The sequence below is a fragment of the Heteronotia binoei genome, chromosome 21 (genome assembly GCF_032191835.1).
Source record: "Heteronotia binoei isolate CCM8104 ecotype False Entrance Well chromosome 21, APGP_CSIRO_Hbin_v1, whole genome shotgun sequence".
NCBI classification, from domain to species: Eukaryota; Metazoa; Chordata; class Lepidosauria; order Squamata; family Gekkonidae; genus Heteronotia; species Heteronotia binoei.
Window position 1 is genome coordinate 158,840,007 of NC_083243.1, and position 18,149 is coordinate 158,858,155.

General features: G+C 41.9%; 1 protein-coding gene across 1 annotated transcript in view; it reads left to right on the forward strand.

Moving 5' to 3' along the window:
• The first annotated feature begins 7,103 nt into the window (after positions 1–7,103).
• The window catches only part of MUC6 (mucin 6, oligomeric mucus/gel-forming), an 88,434-nt gene continuing 77,388 nt past the window's right edge, over positions 7,104–18,149 (forward strand). The window contains exons 1-6 of the mRNA XM_060262402.1: positions 7,104–7,116; positions 7,434–7,484; positions 9,643–9,883; positions 11,711–11,837; positions 14,601–14,688; positions 15,517–15,626. Coding sequence (XP_060118385.1) covers positions 7,104–7,116; positions 7,434–7,484; positions 9,643–9,883; positions 11,711–11,837; positions 14,601–14,688; positions 15,517–15,626 — 630 coding nt within the window. The remainder of the gene's footprint in view (positions 7,117–7,433; positions 7,485–9,642; positions 9,884–11,710; positions 11,838–14,600; positions 14,689–15,516; positions 15,627–18,149) is intronic.

Consider the following 18,149-nt stretch of genomic DNA (forward strand, 5'->3'; position numbering starts at 1 on the left):
CAGGAGAGTCAGATTTAATACAGGATGGGATTCTCATATTTATTACATCAATGAATTAGAGGTACTCCCTGCATGGAACGGAATACTTTTGCAAATTCAGCTTCTTCTATTATTGCAGCATTATTATTACCTCTCTTCTGTTCAGCTGATAAACAGCTACTGTTGCCTTGCATTCACATCTGGAGATCCACTGCTGTTTCCTGCTCCATTACTGCTTCAGCTCAAACCTCTCCATCTCTCCACATATGTTTTGCATGGTCACTTTAAGGGTTCCAGAGCACTGAGCTATCTTATATTGAGACATTGTTATAAAGGACTACATTTCGTCACAAAATAGTAACAAACTATAAGTAGCCAGAGTTATTTTTGCTTGTAATTACATTTTTACTTATGTTTTACTAAGAATAAGGCCTGTTGTGGGAATAAATATGAGCTCTAGAAAGAGGCTCTGGGCAAATGCCTTGACCTTGGGCACTCAGCATCAACTTGCTATGGCATCATAGCATGACAACGATCACACAGACACTGAAGCTCAGCATTCCTTTTGTCTGCAGTACATTGTTGCCACCTTTCCTGTTGTATTTGGCCTTGTGGTGTTTAGCATCAGTATGTGCTTGTGGTGTGATCTGTTTTTTTTGGCCTGGCATGGTTGTGTTATTGTATACCATAGAGTATGTGCCTCAAGGCAGCTATTTTTTGTAGAGGAACTGAACTGACTTCAGCATTCCATCTCTTCCCCACTCTCTGCAACCTCTACCTAGGAAAAGTGCAGTCTTTCTCCATAGCATGAACCAAAGCAGGAGGGAAGAGACCTCGGCAGGGTATAATGACACAGAGTCCACCCTGCAAAACAACCCTTTTCTCAAAGGGAAGTGATCTCTGCCATCTGGAGAGCAGCTGGAATGCTGAGTGATCTCCAGCCCCCATCTGAAGATTGGCAAAAATAGTTCCCCAGGAGAAAATGGCTGGTTTTGAGGGTGGAGTCTATGGCATTGTACCTGTCTGAGGTCCCACCCCTCCTCCAGGCTCCACCCCTCAAATCTCCAGGAATTTCCCAACCTGGAGCTGTCAAGCCTAGTCAAGACTGGCTCCAATGAATTCTCCATCAAAGGCCAAAATAGGTCTGGAAAGGGCCTCCCCCTGCCTTTTACTGACAGACTCAAGTTTGGAATACTATTGTTGCCTAGCAATAGCCACTGAGGTCCTGGCAAGATGGAAATCCCCAGAGGCCCAATCCACATCTGTCCTGGAGCTGGAGGGATTGAATGATAACAGCTTAGTCAAAGGGACGGTAAGTGAGTCATCACCAGTACCACTTGGCTTTTACATCTATAGGATTGTAGCCAAGATTTATTTATTGGCAACAACTCTTAGGATAATTCAAGAACAACCATCATATTTCATTAATATCATCTAGGCACACTATGTAAACAAACTCTAAGCAATTATTTCACTTTAAAAAATCCTAATAATTTCTAACACATTTGGCAAATGATAACCATTTTCAGATTTTTTAATACTAGTTTTCTCTATTTGTTTTCCTCATTTATTTTGCAGATTTTCACAGAGAGGCATCATTATCAAAACAGATTGTTCAAACACAGATGGTGCTACAAAGAGGTAACCTATGCATATTTAATAACAATTGGTTCTTAGAGGACAGGAGTAGTACAGTTGCCTTTACCTGGACTTTTACATATGGCAACCAGCAGAGGATGGGGGAGGACTTACCAGGAGCAGGAGCGAGGCTCATGTGACATTATCAGCAACATGTCTATGTCACTTCTGATGTGCAACAGAAATGACATCATCATGTGTAAGCATGGTGATACTCTGGTATTTGAGCAAAAATTCTATGGGAAAAATGACTTCTACAATAAAGTTTTTGCCCAAATACCAGAGTGTCACCCTAGGCGTGACAGACATGAGGATGTCACCAGTACTTCCTCTAAAGCTGTGGAGTCTTGTGAGCAAAAATACTACTTTATGAGCTACTGGCATTAAAGTTGTGAGCTGCTGCATAAATTAGTTTGCTCTGGGGCCATTTTTTTCTGAGCTAAGACAAAAATTTGTGAGCCAGAGGCTAAAAAACTGTGAGCTAGTTCACACTAACTCAGCTTAGAGGGAACACTGGATGTCACGTATGTGTGTACTGGAAGTGACATCCTCACATCACCAGCAACATTGCCTGTGCTTTCCTCTTTTTCCTGGTAAGTCCCTCCACCAGCCAGCTGATCAGCAGCAGGGGGCAGGGCCTGGTGGAAGGGAAGTCCTGCTTCCATGGGGGAAGGGGGGCTGGCAACCCTAAGCTGTGAAAATGGTGGAATGAGAGAGATCAAGTAGGAGTGACCATTGTCATTTTGAGGGAAGTAACCATGGGGCCAGCACTTCCCACCTCATTGCTCCTGCTGTAATATTACCATAGCAACATGGGATGAAGCCACAGGAGAGCAGCAATCATCCTATTCCCATACTAAAAGACTCAACCATTAGGCAGTACACAAATTTAGCAACAGTAAAGTCCTCTCTTCACAGTCCTCACTGCATATAACATCTGCATTCTTCAGTCAACTTACTATAACTTTCAGCAGCTTCTGCTGGGATGGTCATCATGGGAAGGCAGATGGTGCATAAAAGAGTGAACTCATGTTGGCTTTTGGTGCACCATTATGGGAGTAGTTTTCCAAATAGGTCCTTCAGAATAAGCACGTCCATATTGTATGGCCTTAGGAGGAAGCATATTCTCGCAAGCTAATGCTGCATGAAATTGGATCAGTATGCAGGAGAGATAGGACTTGATATGCTATTTCCCACACATAAGCAGCAGTGAGGACTTTACAGTGGTAATCACTGATGAGTCATTACATTTGAAACTGGCCCATAGACAAAAATAATGTTTTTCCTTTGGAATCATTGCTAGATACCATTTTCAGAATCTAATGATTGTGAGATAATATATAAATTATAAAATGCTTGTTTCAAGCCTTCAAGTCATATTGATCTCTCCTTCAAAGAGAAAACTACAGATGGGCACAAATCAGGAAAATGAGGTTCATTTTGGTTTGTGGTTTATGGCATGCCCATTTAGTGAGCCACTTTTAAGAGCTAAATGAACCAGTCTAGTTTGTGGGGTTTGTGAACAGTCCCTTGATGTGCTAGAAACACCAAACTTGCAGAGGATCTCCAGCTGACTTTCCTCTACCTGCCCTCAAAGTTTGGTGAGGATTGGATTTATGGGGTCCAAGTTATGCCCACCAAAGAAGATACCCCCATCCTCCATTGTTTCCAATGGAGGACAAGAAAAGCAAGAGTAATAGAAGCCCAACAGAACAGACTCAAAGTCCCTGAGAATCTCTGCAGTAGAAACTGAAGGGGGGGCTTTTCCGCAAGCCCAGCAGAACCAGTGCCCTTGTGGCAAAAAACCCAACAGGAATAAGGTCAAACCAGAGAATTTCTGCAGTAGAAACTCAATGGAGCTGATACCTAGCACAGAATGGAACTCTAAGAAAAGAGGATTGGAAGCTCAGAAGAATCAGTGCAATGTACTAGTGCCCAGCAGAATCCAGTGCTAATGTGGCAATGCCAGCTCAATCACAATCTTGGGAGGGGGGCAGTTTTGCAAGCCCAGCAGAACCAGTACAATGTACAGAATGCTCAGCAGAATCCAGCAGAACTGGCATGGCAAGCTTAAAAGAATTGATCTTAAAGCAGAGAGTCACAAATTCAAGCAAGAGGACATGGAATTTTGCAAGCTCTGTGCAAGAAAATGGGAAGTGAATGCAAAAGAATGCTGCAAAGGGTGGGGGGAGCCCTCTTGAAACTGAGATGACTAGTTTGAAACTGACAACAATGCCTTCAGGGTGGAGACTTCTGCCCCCTCCCCCAAATGCTTTGAAGTTTGGTAAACATTTTATTTGAGCAGAAACAGTCTCTCTGGAAATGTAGCCATTCACAGCCCAGCACAAACCTCCAAGAACTGCTTGAAAGTCTTGCCGATTGACCTGCCACAAACTTCAGTTTACAAACGGTTTATGCCCATCCCTAGACATAACATGTGTGTGGACATGAGTGTAATAGGCATAGAACGGACATATGTTGGGGCTAGGACTGAGCTACAAAAAAGACATCCAGATGATATGCAAAGGATATGTCGCATTTGAAATCGTAACATCCATGAGTATTTTCCCTCTTTCCCCTGATTTTTTAGAAAATGTTGCTGCTTTTTAGATGTGTTCAGATGATATAGTTTACAATTCAGTGACAGGGTTCAGCAGTTTTTAAAAAGGTGTTTTGATATGCCAGATATTGTTACAAAAATCTCTGAAATATATCTTTTCCTTCAGGAAGAAGGAGTCATGAATGGCCTGATTTAGGTGAGCTTTTCTTCTCATATATGTAGAACTTGCTACAACAGCTACCCTTACCAAACAGCATTAGTGAACAGAGAAATATATTCCTTGGCATTCCTCTCTTTGCTGTTCCAAAATAAGCTGGCCCTATTTTTTATTTCATGTAACATGAGAGGAAAGCAACAGGTGTGGTAAGGGCTTGTTAGCATCTTGCTTATTTCAGATCTCTGATTTGAAACTTTAACTGGCCATTTAAAAATTGGATTAATAAATTTAAGTTTTTTAAAAGCCTGAAATATGGCCTCAACTTACCAGGAGATGCTCACTGCTGCCTGGAAGGTGGGTGAAGCAATGGAAGCATGGCATGCGACCTAGTGCTGCCTGCAGACTGTGTGAGTGAGACCAGCTGAAGTGGAAGTGGGGGTGTTGCCCACTGCCTTTAAAAATTCATTCTCCAGCTGGCTCGCTCACTTTTCAGGTCCTCAGCTTTTCCCATCCTTCCCTCCCTGTTGCAGTTTTTATGCAATAGGTTGTTCTGGTTTCTTCATCGTGTTTATCATGTTCTGCTGTTTTATGCTATTTCATTGTCACAGCTTGGTTAGTTTTTGGCATTGGGATTAATCCTTTGTGGGGAGAGGATGTGCTGGTGTGCTCATCTTCCCTGTTTTGGGGACTCCTTAAGTGGGACTTGGAGGTGGAGTCATGCCCAGCTTGAGAGCTGCTGGCTGCCTTCCACCACCAAATGGCAAAGGGACCATGCAGAAACTGGTGCTCACATGGATCTTGGATCTTATCACTCCATGGTTTTATTCCCCAGCAGGTGGACTGTGGGGGTGTTATTAGATGGTAGGCAGGTTGTCCGATGTTTGAATCTGTCCCCATGCTGAGCCAATGCTCCTTTTGACTGTAGTCGATAAAGCTGTGGCCATATATTTTATCCAAACATGGTTTCTGGAAGGTTTCTTCCACTGCATTGCCCTTCTATCCTCCCTAGACCCACAAATAAATCTATATGACAACCTATGCTCAAGGAATTACTGTGACATAAGTAGTGAATTCCATGGAACTCGTATCACAATAATTGTGAGAAAAAAAACTCTACAGCTTTTTGAGACAATTGTTTTAGTATAAAAATAACCCAGCCATCACTGAATTATTTTAGTCCTTTTTCAAGGAAGTACAATTATTATTCACTCCTTGCAGGAAGTCCAGTTTTTCCTCAAGTTCACTATTCTGTTGCAAATAAATAATGTTTTCCTAGTTCTCAAACTGCAGTATTTTGTTAACTGGGAAATTAGAAATTTCTTGCCATTCCAAGGTACACAGAACACCAAGATATACAAAAGGTTGTGATTACCTTTCCATTACAAATATATAGTTATTTGCCTGCATCCAACCACCTCATCCATTTTATTTATTCTTGATTTACTTAATTTATACCTCATCTTTCTCACCAGTGGGGGACCCAAGTGGCTTACATTGTTTTCCTCTTCTCTCTTCTATCCCTATAACAACCCTCTGAGGTAGGTTAGGCTGAGAGTGTGTGTGACTGACCAAAGGTCATCCAGTAAACTTCCATGAAAGAGTGCAGATTCAGGCCTGGGTCTCCCAGATCCTAGTCTGACAAATCATAGGACCCTTAGGAACAGCAAAGAGGCAAAATTGGGTTTTGTACTTCGGAAAGTAATTAGCAGAAATTGCTCTTAAGAGTGCCCTTATGAATGTGTGGATGGATGGATACAGACTAATGACATTTGATTGTTTGCTTTAAATATTTATTCCTCACTTTCCATGGTGGTCTCAAGATAACACATCTGTTACCCTTTGTGTTTGTATCAATTTATTGCATAACACTTCTTTTCTGTTCCCCAAAGCACTGAAGAACAGGAGTGTCAAACTCATTTGTTATGAGGGCTGGATGTGACATATATTGGAGTTTGTGGGGCCAGGCCATGCATGTCATAAAATGTAATGCCAGGCAGCAGAGATATAAACTTTATAAAGGATACAGCTAAACACAATTGAAGATATTACTTTTTAACTTAAAATACAAGCATGCTTAAAACTCTTGCAATATTTTGTTTAAAATTGGAAGGTGGTGAAATAGTGGAATTTGGCAATGCGGTTTTAAAAATAAAACATCAAGAAAAAGCACAAGGATCACAACAGAAATTAAAAATATAACCAAAAATATAAAATGATCTGAGCCTAGGAAAACATGAAATGGCTGGGGTTGCAAACTTTTCACACACACCCCCAGGGTCTACTCAGATTGGCAATGTCTCTTCAGTGTAATAGCCCCCTCTGGCTGTAGATTCACAGGTAAAAGCAGGCCTCAGATTCAGTGGGAGCTCACAGGAGCAAGCTCCTGAACCTTTCTGAGAGTTCCTCCTCCTCCTTCTGAGAGTTCCACCTCCTTGTCCATTGAATAGTATTGCAGCTGTTTAACAATCCCTGGATGAGCTCCACCACATATTTTTCTACAAAACAACCCCCGGGTAAGAGTACTCACTAGGCACCAGTTCTCAGGTCCATTCATCAGAAACAAGCTGGTTCAAAGCATGAACCCTTTATTTGCAAGGAGACAACTCCAGCAAGCAACAGCTTCAATTGACCGTACAAACACTGGAAGTTGAAACTACTTGAGTTCTACTCCATTGAAATACATTGCAGCTCAGACAAAGTTGTATGGAAAATCTGGAGTAGATTTTCCATTAAGGTCTTTAGGCCCAGATAGACTACTCCCAGAGCCCCATGGCGCAGAGTGGTAAACTCATGAGCTGAGTTGGACCCCAGCAGAAGCTGGGTTCAGGTAGCTGGCTCCAAGTTGACTCAGCTTTCCATCCTTCCGAGGTCGGTAAAATGAGTACCCAGCTTTCTGGGGGGAAAGTGTAGATGACTAGGTAAGGCAATGGCAAACCACCCCGTAAAAAGTCTGCTGTGAAAACGTCACCCCAGATTTGGAAACAACTGGTGCTTGCACAGGGGACTACCTTTACCTTTTTACTATGGAAAATGATTACAGAAGGATATTAACATCATTTTCAGAAATGTCTAAAATGAAAATTTTTGGCTGTTTTCTAGATTTCTATTCAGAAGAGCCAAAAAGTCTGGAGAATGTCAATCATCGATCAGGTATTTCAATTCTAGTTTAAACAAAAACAAACAAAGTTGAGAACTGTTTCCTAATACTTCTGATGGGAGCTATATGGAGGACTGTGGGTAGCACTGGGTACGTTCCTATTAAAAGAAACAAATGAAAATTAAATTTGCAATCCAAATTCTTCACCAAGAAGAGCTGAATTCTTAGGCCTCTATAAATTGTGTATACTGAGAATATTATACAGAATAATTTATTCTGGCTTTAGTAGTCATGAGGATTAGCTATGAAATACTGAAGCCTTCCCCTCTGATAAGCATACCCCTAGAAATCTCATCCAACCACTCTGCTGGTTCCGAGATTCAATCGCTGAGAGCAGTCACAGAGAAAATCAAACAAATAACAAATGTTTGTGACAAAATTACTAAGAATTTTTAATGAGGCAATATTAGTATTACATTCAGTCATTCCATATTCATTGTCATGACCAAAGCAATATACAAAATTCCAGTCCCAAAATGACCAACAAACAATTGCTGATGCAAAGGGATAGTCTTCCTTTCCAGAAGAAGCAAATACTGTGCTCCAAGACAATGGAAAAACAGTCAATGAATTTAAAGCAACAGCTCCTTCATAATGCTCTGTTGTCCAATGCAATTTCACATACAAGAATCAATCTCTTCAAATCTTTTCAGTGTTGTTTCTGACATAAAACCCCAAATATGAGTATAACAGGCAGTCAACTAAGTACCTGTTTTAACTCAGTTTTCTTCAGTTAAAGAATTATATTCAAACAAACAGAACCAATCTTGTAACAACTCTCGTATTAAATCTTAATTGGAACAACAGGCAGTCAACTAAGTGCCTGTTTAAAATCAGTTTTATTCAGGCAAGGGATTAAATTCACTACAATATTAATATTAATAATTATAAGACATTCATCATCATCACACATTATAACAAACTTACCACATTAATTAAACAGAACCAATCTTGTACAAACTCTCGTATTAAATCTTAATCAGGACACAAAGCCTCCACAACAAATCTGCAACATGCTAAAAAACAGATAAAATAAAATTGAAGAAAACCAGTCAAACTTATAGACAGAAATAATAAAGAAATCCCCAGTTTCAATAGCAACTCCTAAACATTGTGCACACTTATATGCAGTATGTATATTAATATCAAAATTATACAGTACAGTATACACAATACATCTCAAAAGTTCCAAATATAAGTACCCATTAACAATCAAAGAGATATGACGCAAACAGAGTACTGCTCTTCAGAAAAATTCCTGATAAGTCCAGAATGTGACTTAATACAACAGTCTTTTCATATCACCACTCCCAGATCTTGAAATAAATGTCCATAGCTGACCGATAATTGATGTGTTCTGGTTTTGGATGTCCTTGGTCCTCAGCTGTTATTCTAATTAGAGCATCTTCCCCCATGCCTGAAATCTAATGTCCACAGGGGCACAAACCTTGCTAATGGGACACTTCCAGCCTTCGATAAGAATTACTAACATATGTTTTCCGTTCTATTCCTAGACTTCTGTTCCTAGTCAAACTTACAACCAGGGCTGAAAAGTGAATTAACATATAACCTGATGAAGACATGTTCCTCCTTAACTGGATCCAACAGTTATTGACCCTGTACACTTTGCTTGTTGTTCCTGTTTTGTTTCAAAATACCTTCATCTTATATGCTTATTTGCTTTTCACTCCTGTCTATAAGTTTGAATGATTTTCTTCCATTTCATTTTATCTGAAGAAGTGTGCTTGCACACAAAAGTGTGTACCTTGAATAAAACTTCATTGGTCTTAAAGATGCCACTCAACTCAGACTTTATTCTGTTGCTCCAGACCAACCTGGAAGTATTTTTTCTTTCACTGAGTTTTCTTTTGTGAAAAAGATTCTAAAAAGATGTTTGTACGGTTGTTGTAAATGGAAACTCTTAAGAATCCCAATAGGCACAAACAAATTAGGTGTGTTTGCCTCTTGTTCATGACCTTGGAGTACAATTTGTTTCACACAGCAAAAAATTAAGAAGAGGAAACTGTTGCTTGACTTAAAACAGCAGTTGTGAACTGAAGTATATATACAATAGCATTTAAAGTGGTTGATACAATCATAAAAGCCCAGCAGTCTCTTAGTATGTTTTTTTGCTTTCATTCTTTCTTTAAGCAGCAAATAAGGGATTTTGTTCCACCTGGGGCAAAGGACATATCTCAACCTTTGACAAACATCTGTATGAATTCTCTGGAACTTGTAATTACATATTTGCCAGTGAATGTGATACTGTCTCCCCGGACTTCAACATCCAGTTCCGCCGTAGCCAGAAGAACAAAATTGCAAGAATAATCATTGAGATGGGATCCACTGTTGTCATAGTTGAAAATGGTGTTGTGTCAGTGAAAGATGTGGGGTAAGTGTCCCAGGGAAACGTTATATATAGTAATTACATTCCAGCTACAAAGGATTTTTTTTGTATGTGAAGGAGGGCATCTGGCAATCTCAACAGAGGAAATCCCTTTGAGAGTATTCAATAGCAGCACCTGGTGGTGAATTCAGTAGGCCATCTCTTCTTTTTTTGTTGGCTCTCTTTTTAGATTTTTAAAAGATTGTGTTTTAGTCTTTCTGTTGGTATTTAATATTGTTGTGTCGGTGTTTTATGCTTTTATATTGTAACCCAATTTGAGTCTTTTGGCAGAACGGTGGGTCAGAAATGCTTTAAATAAATAAATAAACATTCATATTTGTACACTTCTAAAACATCTGCATGCTGACTATTCTGAGTGCAATTCAAGATGCTGGTTATAGAGTCCTTAGGATTGCTAGAGGATGTACTGATAGCAACTAACACAGATGGCTTTAAAACAGATATGGACAGAATCATGGTAGATAGATGCTTCAGTGCTACTAGGCATGATGACTAACAGGAACTTCCACACCAGGAGAAGGCCTTGGCTTCTATGGCACTGTCCATCACAGAAGCTCATTATAGATGACCCATACACACATTCATTCACTATGCAGGAAGGGAGAGTGTGCATGAGCACACTGGCCCCTTCTCCAGCCTCTGTGAGATTGCCTGCTTGTCTGCAGAGTGTGACTCTGTGGAGGAAGTAGCCACACAGACACAGTGCTCCATAATCAGCAATATTCTGTAAGCAGCATCACCCACATTCCCCACATGGTCACACTCTGTATATAGCCAAGTAGTTGAGTGGAGACAAGGAATGGGGCCAGTGTGTTCATGCCTGCTCTTCCTCCCAATGTGGTGAGTCATTGTGGGATTTATATCATCCATACCAGGCTATGGTGAAACAGGATGCTGGACTAAATGGACTAGTGGCCTGATCCTGCATGGCTCTTCTGATGTTCTAAAACTAATTAGAGCTTCCATGGTAGGCTGCGGATTGAAACCCAGGTCCCCAGATCTTAGTCTGCAACGCTTATCCCTAACCTGTACTGGCTTTTGTGGGGTGGTTGCTCCTGAGCAGTAGAAAGCAACTGGGCCTGGGAGAGTCATGCAAGTTAGGTGGTAACAAGTAGCACAATAGCTGCTGGTGGGTCTGGCTTCTCTCAAAGGTCAAAACAGCCCTGGAAAGAGTCCTTCCCCCTGCCTTACACCAACAGAAACCATATATTGAAGGCTGGCTATACTGTTGCCATTGCAACAGCCACTGAGAAATCAAACCCTCCTTTTATCATTTGGGGTGTTAATCCCCAGTGTGTGTTTTTTTGTTTGTTTTAGATTTGAGATTTTTCTGCAAACCAGAGTCATTTTTAAGTTTGTAGAAACACCTGTTTTGTCTGTTCATGGCTTCAGTTTTTGGATTCAAGCATTCACGGATCTGGTCAAATTAAGAATTAGATACATTGATGTATTTTATAATGTATTGCTTTTTTATTTTACTCTTTTCATCTCCTGGGGGTTTGGGTGGGGAAAGGGGATGATGTGGGCTTTCTTTTTTTTTTTTTGTTTCTATTTTGATAGTAAAAACTTTAACTGCAAAACAGATATCTCAGATCTCTACAGTTAGTTCCATTGATTGCATATAGGTGTACTCAGAGGATGAGAGTGAGAGAGGGTGAGAATATGTGACATGGCATAGTAGCTAAACCTTCTCCAACTGATGAGTCAGTTCCCATTCAGTGAAAGTACTGAGTTTAACGGAAAAAAACGCCACTTGTGAAAGTCCTTGGTATATCTAACAGTATGTGTTTCTCCTTGTCACTGTTGCAATAGTATAATCAGGCTACCATATACCAGAAATGGAATTCAGATTGCGCCTTTTGGCTACAACATCCGTCTGACAGCCAAGCTGCAAGAGATTGAACTAGAAGTTTCTTGGAACAATGATGACTATCTCATGGCAAGTGACATTTTGGTTCTACTGAGCGATCATATTTTTGGAATCTAAAAATTCCACCTCTACTCTTTCAAAAATGTGTTTTGCATGTGTTCACTGTTTTGGCTGAATGGTGATATCATGGAGAGATAACAAAGCAATAATGATTTTGCTGGTCAACTTGAACTTGTGACTGAATGAGTTAATGCACTTTGCATAGACAAACTGGACCAATACTGACATAGGCTGCAGCTCAACATGAGAAACCCTATGGGTACTGAATTCAAAACCAGTTTGTGATATGGCAGGGAGATCAGCTGTTCAAATGAAAGTTAATTATACTTTTTATGGAGATGATCTGAGTCCCTTCCCAGATGCTTAAATATGGAACTACAAGAATGGTAGAGATTGCACTAAAATTTACATCCCAAAATTCATAATAAAATGGCCATGAGCAATGTTAATGTTGTTCATCTAAGGAAAAATGTCTTCTAGAGAGGGGTAGTTTGCCTTCCATTTTTCCTCTGAAACTCACCTCTCTGGAGCTGGCTCCATCCCATAGACACACAAGCCTTCTAATGAATGTTTATGTAGGTTAGGGATAGGAGCAGGAGTAGCAAGGGAACAGTCAAGGGTGGTGGAATAGTTAAGCAGCTGCCCCTTCTTTCCTCCACTTCACATCACTCTTTCCAGAAGCTTCTTTTTCCTTTAAGAATTAATAACTGGTGTTCACATGTTCTGTGTAATTTCCCCATGGTCTTCTATTGAATTGAAAGTTTCTTAAAAGAAAGACTTAAATGTAAAATTTATCATATTTTGCAATAAATGGAATAAGGATGCAGCACTGTCTGTGAATCTTAATTGCATTGTTCATTGTATCTTTAAAATGTTTAGAGTGCATTGTTCTTAATTTAGCCCTTTGGTTAAATTAGATTGGTTGCTATTTGTATTATTTTGTCCTTTTTGCATTGCTTTAATTGTATTATAACTGTCCATTGGTTTTAACTGTGTAGGCCAGCCTGAGTCTTAGTAAAAAAGTCAGACTGTAAATGAAATAAATAAAAATTAATATTTGCTGGTCAGTGTGCTATAGTATTTAATATCTGATAATATGTAATAACATTGATATTTTATATACATATTTTGTCTGATATCATTTACTAGAAAACATGAACTGATAATTAGTAGGGATGGGCATGAACCCAAAATCACCTGTACATGGCCGTTCCCGAACCACCCTGAACTGAGCAAAAAATTTCCTGAACCAATTGAACCAAACTGGCCGCTTTGGATCCCCCTTTCTCCCAGCTATAGTTTGCCAGGCTTGCCAAAGCCAGAAGAAAGGAGAGATAGCTCGGGAAGGGTTTAATGGCTGTGAGACATTTCAGCCTAACAGTAGGGCAGGTGCACCCATCTGCTGTTAGGCTGAGAATACTGGCACCCATTTTAGCAGTCTGTTTTGTTTATCCCATTTGGAAGCCAGAACAACTGAAACCAACCAGTGAAATGGCTCACAGCCATTTAAACCTAACAGCTGATGGGCAGATCTGGGATTTTGAGTCCCTGAACATCAGTTGGGGGGGAGGGGCGAACCAGACCAAGTTTGTGCAAAATTTTGGCTTGTGAACTGGTTTGTGCCCAAACCTTGTAATTAGATATGACAGTTTATTTAATTTAGTAATCTTAAGCATTGCTGTTTGTGGTCCCCGACCTTTTTGGCCCCAGGGCCAACCCACCCACCACGGCCCCATGGCCGGCAGGGTGGGGGCACTGAATTCAGTCTCCCCCATGCCACCTCATGGCATCTCCTCCTCCCCACCCCCACCCCCCGTGGCACCTTCTTCTCCCTTATTAAATTTTATAAGTTGATAGCTTTTTAGATTTTATATGTTAAGTCTGGTAAATCAGAATAATTAAGAGATAACAGCTGTAGACCATTACTGTTACTTTATGGCTTTTGTTAGTTATTGAGCCTATTTGGGGTGACAACAAGCTAGAAATAAAATAAATACACGAGCATGAGGAAAAATTATTGTCCCTTGTTATTGCAATCTGAAGACAAAATGTAGTGGAATCTGGTTGAAGTAAAGGTGGTGGTTGAGGACCCCTTGGGTGGCAATTAGAACTGTATACCCTCATCTGCCCTAACTTCTTTCCACCCATCCCCACTAGCCCAGGGTTGGCTCAGGTATAGTTAGTGATCACAGCCATCCTTTCAGTTATGAACCTGGAAGATCCTGGAATGCCCTTCCCAGGGCTTTTTTTGAACAGGAACGCACAGGAACACAGTTCCAGCAGGCTTGGTATCAAGGAGTTATGCTTTAATATGCAAATGAATTCCTGTTGGACTTTTTCTACAAAAAGTCCTGTGCAGAACAGTGGTGATGTCAGGAGGTGTGGCCTAACATGCAAATAGTTGCTGCTGGGCTTTTTTTACAAAACCTCCGCTGCCCCTTCCATCCCTGAGCAATGTCCCCTTTATTGCAAGGATAGTGTTACCTAAATGAGCTGATTAGATGAGAACATTTAAGATCCTTGTCTGATAGTTTCACAAATAATAACATACATAGGTCAATCAAATCAGAAATACAGTCTGCATATATCACAAACATTTTGCTAAATATATTGCTGTGATAATATCAGTGACTTTTGATCCAAGTGAACATTTCCCATTTAAAAATGACAGTATTATACCATAATGTTACCAAAAGACATGACTGAACAAAAGACAATGGGACATTACACTAACATAGTCATTTTCTAATTAATTTGATTTTATTTGTCTAGGTTTCAGTTGAGGAAAAATACATGGGTAAAACATGTGGACTATGTGGGAACTATGATGGACAAGAACTAAATGAGTTTCTGAGTGAAGGTAAGTTTATGGACCCAAAATTACTGTCAAGGTATGAATTCCATGATGTTTGGAGGAACACTGTATTTAAACCAAAGAAAATGTTACCCTCTACATTTTGTTTGGTTCTTAAAGTCAGTAAGATAAAGTAAATATCACTGTGGCATTTGGCTGATCCCCGTACAATGCATGCACATACATAGATGTAAAATCACATGTCCTTATTTACAATCAGCAGGGCTGCCTTAGCAATTATCAAGTGCTGACTGTTCCTGGGAGAGAGCATAGTTAGTCAGTTGTCCTTGGAGAGCTCATCTCTGACACTGGCAAGCCACCTGTACTGCCGCTTGGTCCAGGGGCTAGGGCTTGGGTTCTTCCTTCACCATCTATCATCAATGGGGAGAGAAGAAGGCAGAAAGTCTTCTTATCTGCTGCTTCTGGACTTTGTCCTCCTGCCTGGCACTACAGCAACTCTCCTTGTCTCATCCATCATACAGTGTGACTGTGGGTGGGATCAGCCACCACTCCCCATAGCGAGAATTTAACTGTTGGTGGTAGCAGCTGTCAACATTACAACAGTACTTAAACTCAGCCAGCCTCTTTGTACTAATCCATACTTTGGTGACCTTGTCATTGGACTTGTAATAATCTGGACTTTGGGTAGCCCTTGAAGACAATTTCCCACAAGGCACTTCTCTGTTCTTCTATGAAAAATGAGTTTGTCACCTGGCTGGATTTTTGGTCGACGCTGTGGCCCAACAGTCAGATTGTAAAGGCTTTTAATTCACTGGCCTTTTTAGTTGTACTCACTATTAACAAGCTGAATTTAATTTATACCTCAATTAATAGGTAAACTACTGGATCCATACAAATATGCAGCCTTGCAAAAAATGGATGATCCTACTGAGATCTGCCCATTTGAGCAGATGACAGTTTCTAATGTTCCTCACAAGAAATACGTATGTACTATTTTAAAAATTGTATATAGAATTTATTATTTGAGTTACATTGTCTTTGTCCCATGAGGTGACCACAGCTTACACAGGCCCGCAGCCACGGGGGCCTGGGGGTGATGCCTCCTCCCAAATTTTCCCTGCCCCATCCTGGCCACCTCCCCTTCCAGTCCCTTCTTGCCCCTGGGAGCCTGGAGCGACAGGCAGTGACAGAAGCTCCTGCACTCCCCTCCTCCCCTGCTGCCAGTCTTCTCCCACAGCCAGCAGTACGTACTTTGCTGGGTGGAATGAGTTACATTATGCCAGGTCACATGATACCAAGAATTATACAATGCACACTATGAGTGGACTACAATTATAAACTGTAGTCAGTATCAATAATTATGAGCATATACATCCAACAAAAACAAACATTGTCGGTGTCATAAATCAGTTGCAACCTTAAAACCTTTCATTCATTCACAAAGAGTTCACAGACGCTGACATCAGCCTTGCGTCTGTAATCTATAGTCTGTAGAGAGTGGTGAAAGCTGGAACCTGGATTGATCCCTCACCTAGGAATGTATCCAGAATGTCTTAGCTGTTAAATAAAGATGGCATTCTTCAAAGTCTGGTCTCTGTGTTTAGTAGTTGATTTACAATTTCTAGTCTTTATGGGTCCCTAACTCAATTCCCATTTTGGACATCAATATCTTCTTTAAAAGAGTTCTTTGTTAGATCTCCTGCATGTCAATTTCATGGGGCGCCATCCATTAGAAGAAAGGAGCAACATCTTCCGTTAAAAACCTTCCTTCTAGTGGACAGCTCCCCATTAAAGTGAAATTGACATGCAGGAGACGTAACAAAGAAAGGTTGCAACTGATTTATGACATTGACAACATATGTTTGCTTTTTATTGAATTTGTTTATATTTATACTAGCAGTAAAGCCCGTTGAAAGAAGAAATACAATGAGCCCTAGAAAAAATATTCGTGAGTGGGTGATAAATGTGTAGGTGGCAGGAAGGAAGGAAGATAAACAGAATGAAAGAGAGAGAGAGAGAATGATAGGGAAAAGATGGGGGGGAAGAGTGAAACCATTCGGCTTTGCTCCAGATCTACTGAGCACTGAATTCACCTGCTACAAACTCGCATCATTCAAAATGCTTCTACATTTAAAACTATGCTCCTCACCTTTTATGGAGTTTTACTTCTATATTTGAAAAGAAGGAAAGTCCAGGCAAGAATTCTTGCCATGCACCACCTCTTTCACCTGCCTGGGACTCGGGAAGCTGAAGGGGATGGTGGGGCACCTCTCCGCCGCTTGGAGTCTGCCTTCCTTTGCCACCACCTCTTTCACCTGCCTGGAACCCTGGCAGGCCCAGTGCTAGAGCCTTGTGCACCCCAACTGCGCCTGCCCTGCTGCCAAACCCCTGCCCACAGGGAGAGCAGGCACAGCAGTGTGGAAGGAGGGGTGGGCAGGCTCTGGCTGAGCCAGGTCTGCACAGTGCACTCTCAGAGGTGCTGCATTGACGCCCTGCCCGGCTGCCTTCGCCTTGAAGGTGACAGCAGCCAGGCATGGTGCATTCTCCTCTGAACAATGGAGAATGTTGTTTGGGGAGGAGTTTTAAAACTCAGAGGGGAAGTTCTACAATTACAAACTGAGATCCTCACATTCAGGAAAACTCCTGTTCAAAAGTACTCTTGAGAACTGCAGAGCAGCTGTATATTGTTTTCAGGGCCGTAGCTATGAGGGGGCCTGTGGGAGCACAGCCCCCCCAACTTCTGAGTGAGGCCCCATGACTGGAGGCCCCAACCGGCCCCCGGGGCCTCTGCCATGGTTCTGGGGGCTGCCACTGGCCCTGTGAGCATTTGGCAGGAGAGGGCAGAAACAGTTCCAGCCTCCCGCTGGAGTTAAAGGGCCCCCGATCAGTGTTTCGTGGGCCCTTTAACAGGGGCTGGGGCTGCTTCTGCCTCCAGCCCTGCACACTATTTTAATGGTGGGGAAGGAAGGGAGGGTGTTGGCGGGGAAAGCAGCAGGGAGAGGAGAGGAAGGAAGGGAAGCTCTTCTTTGCCTGCCCCTCGCCACCACCCTCCCTTTCCCACCATTAAAATAGCACTGCGGGGCTGGAGGCAGAAGCAGTCCCAGCCTCCATGTTAGTTAAAAGGCCCGCAAAACAGCTAATCATCGGGCCTTTTAACTGGCGGGGAGCTGGGGGGCTGCTTCTGCCCGGATTGCCGGCTTCTCCTGGCCTCTTTCCCAGTTTCCCTCCCTCCCTTCCAAGCCCTGATTGCCACCTTCTCCCCACCTCTTTCCCCTCCCTCCCAGTCCCAGCCCCAATCGCCGCCTTCTCCTGGCCTCTTTCCCTCCCTCCCTGCCAAGCCCTGATTGCTGCCTTCTCCTGGCCTCTTTCCCTCCCTCCCAGTCCCAGCCCCGATCGCTGGCTTCTCCTGACTTCTTCCCCTCCCTCCCTTCCAAGCCCCAAATGTGGCCTGCTCCCCACCTCCTTCCCCTCCCTCCCAGCCCCAGCCCCAATCGCCGGCTTCTCCA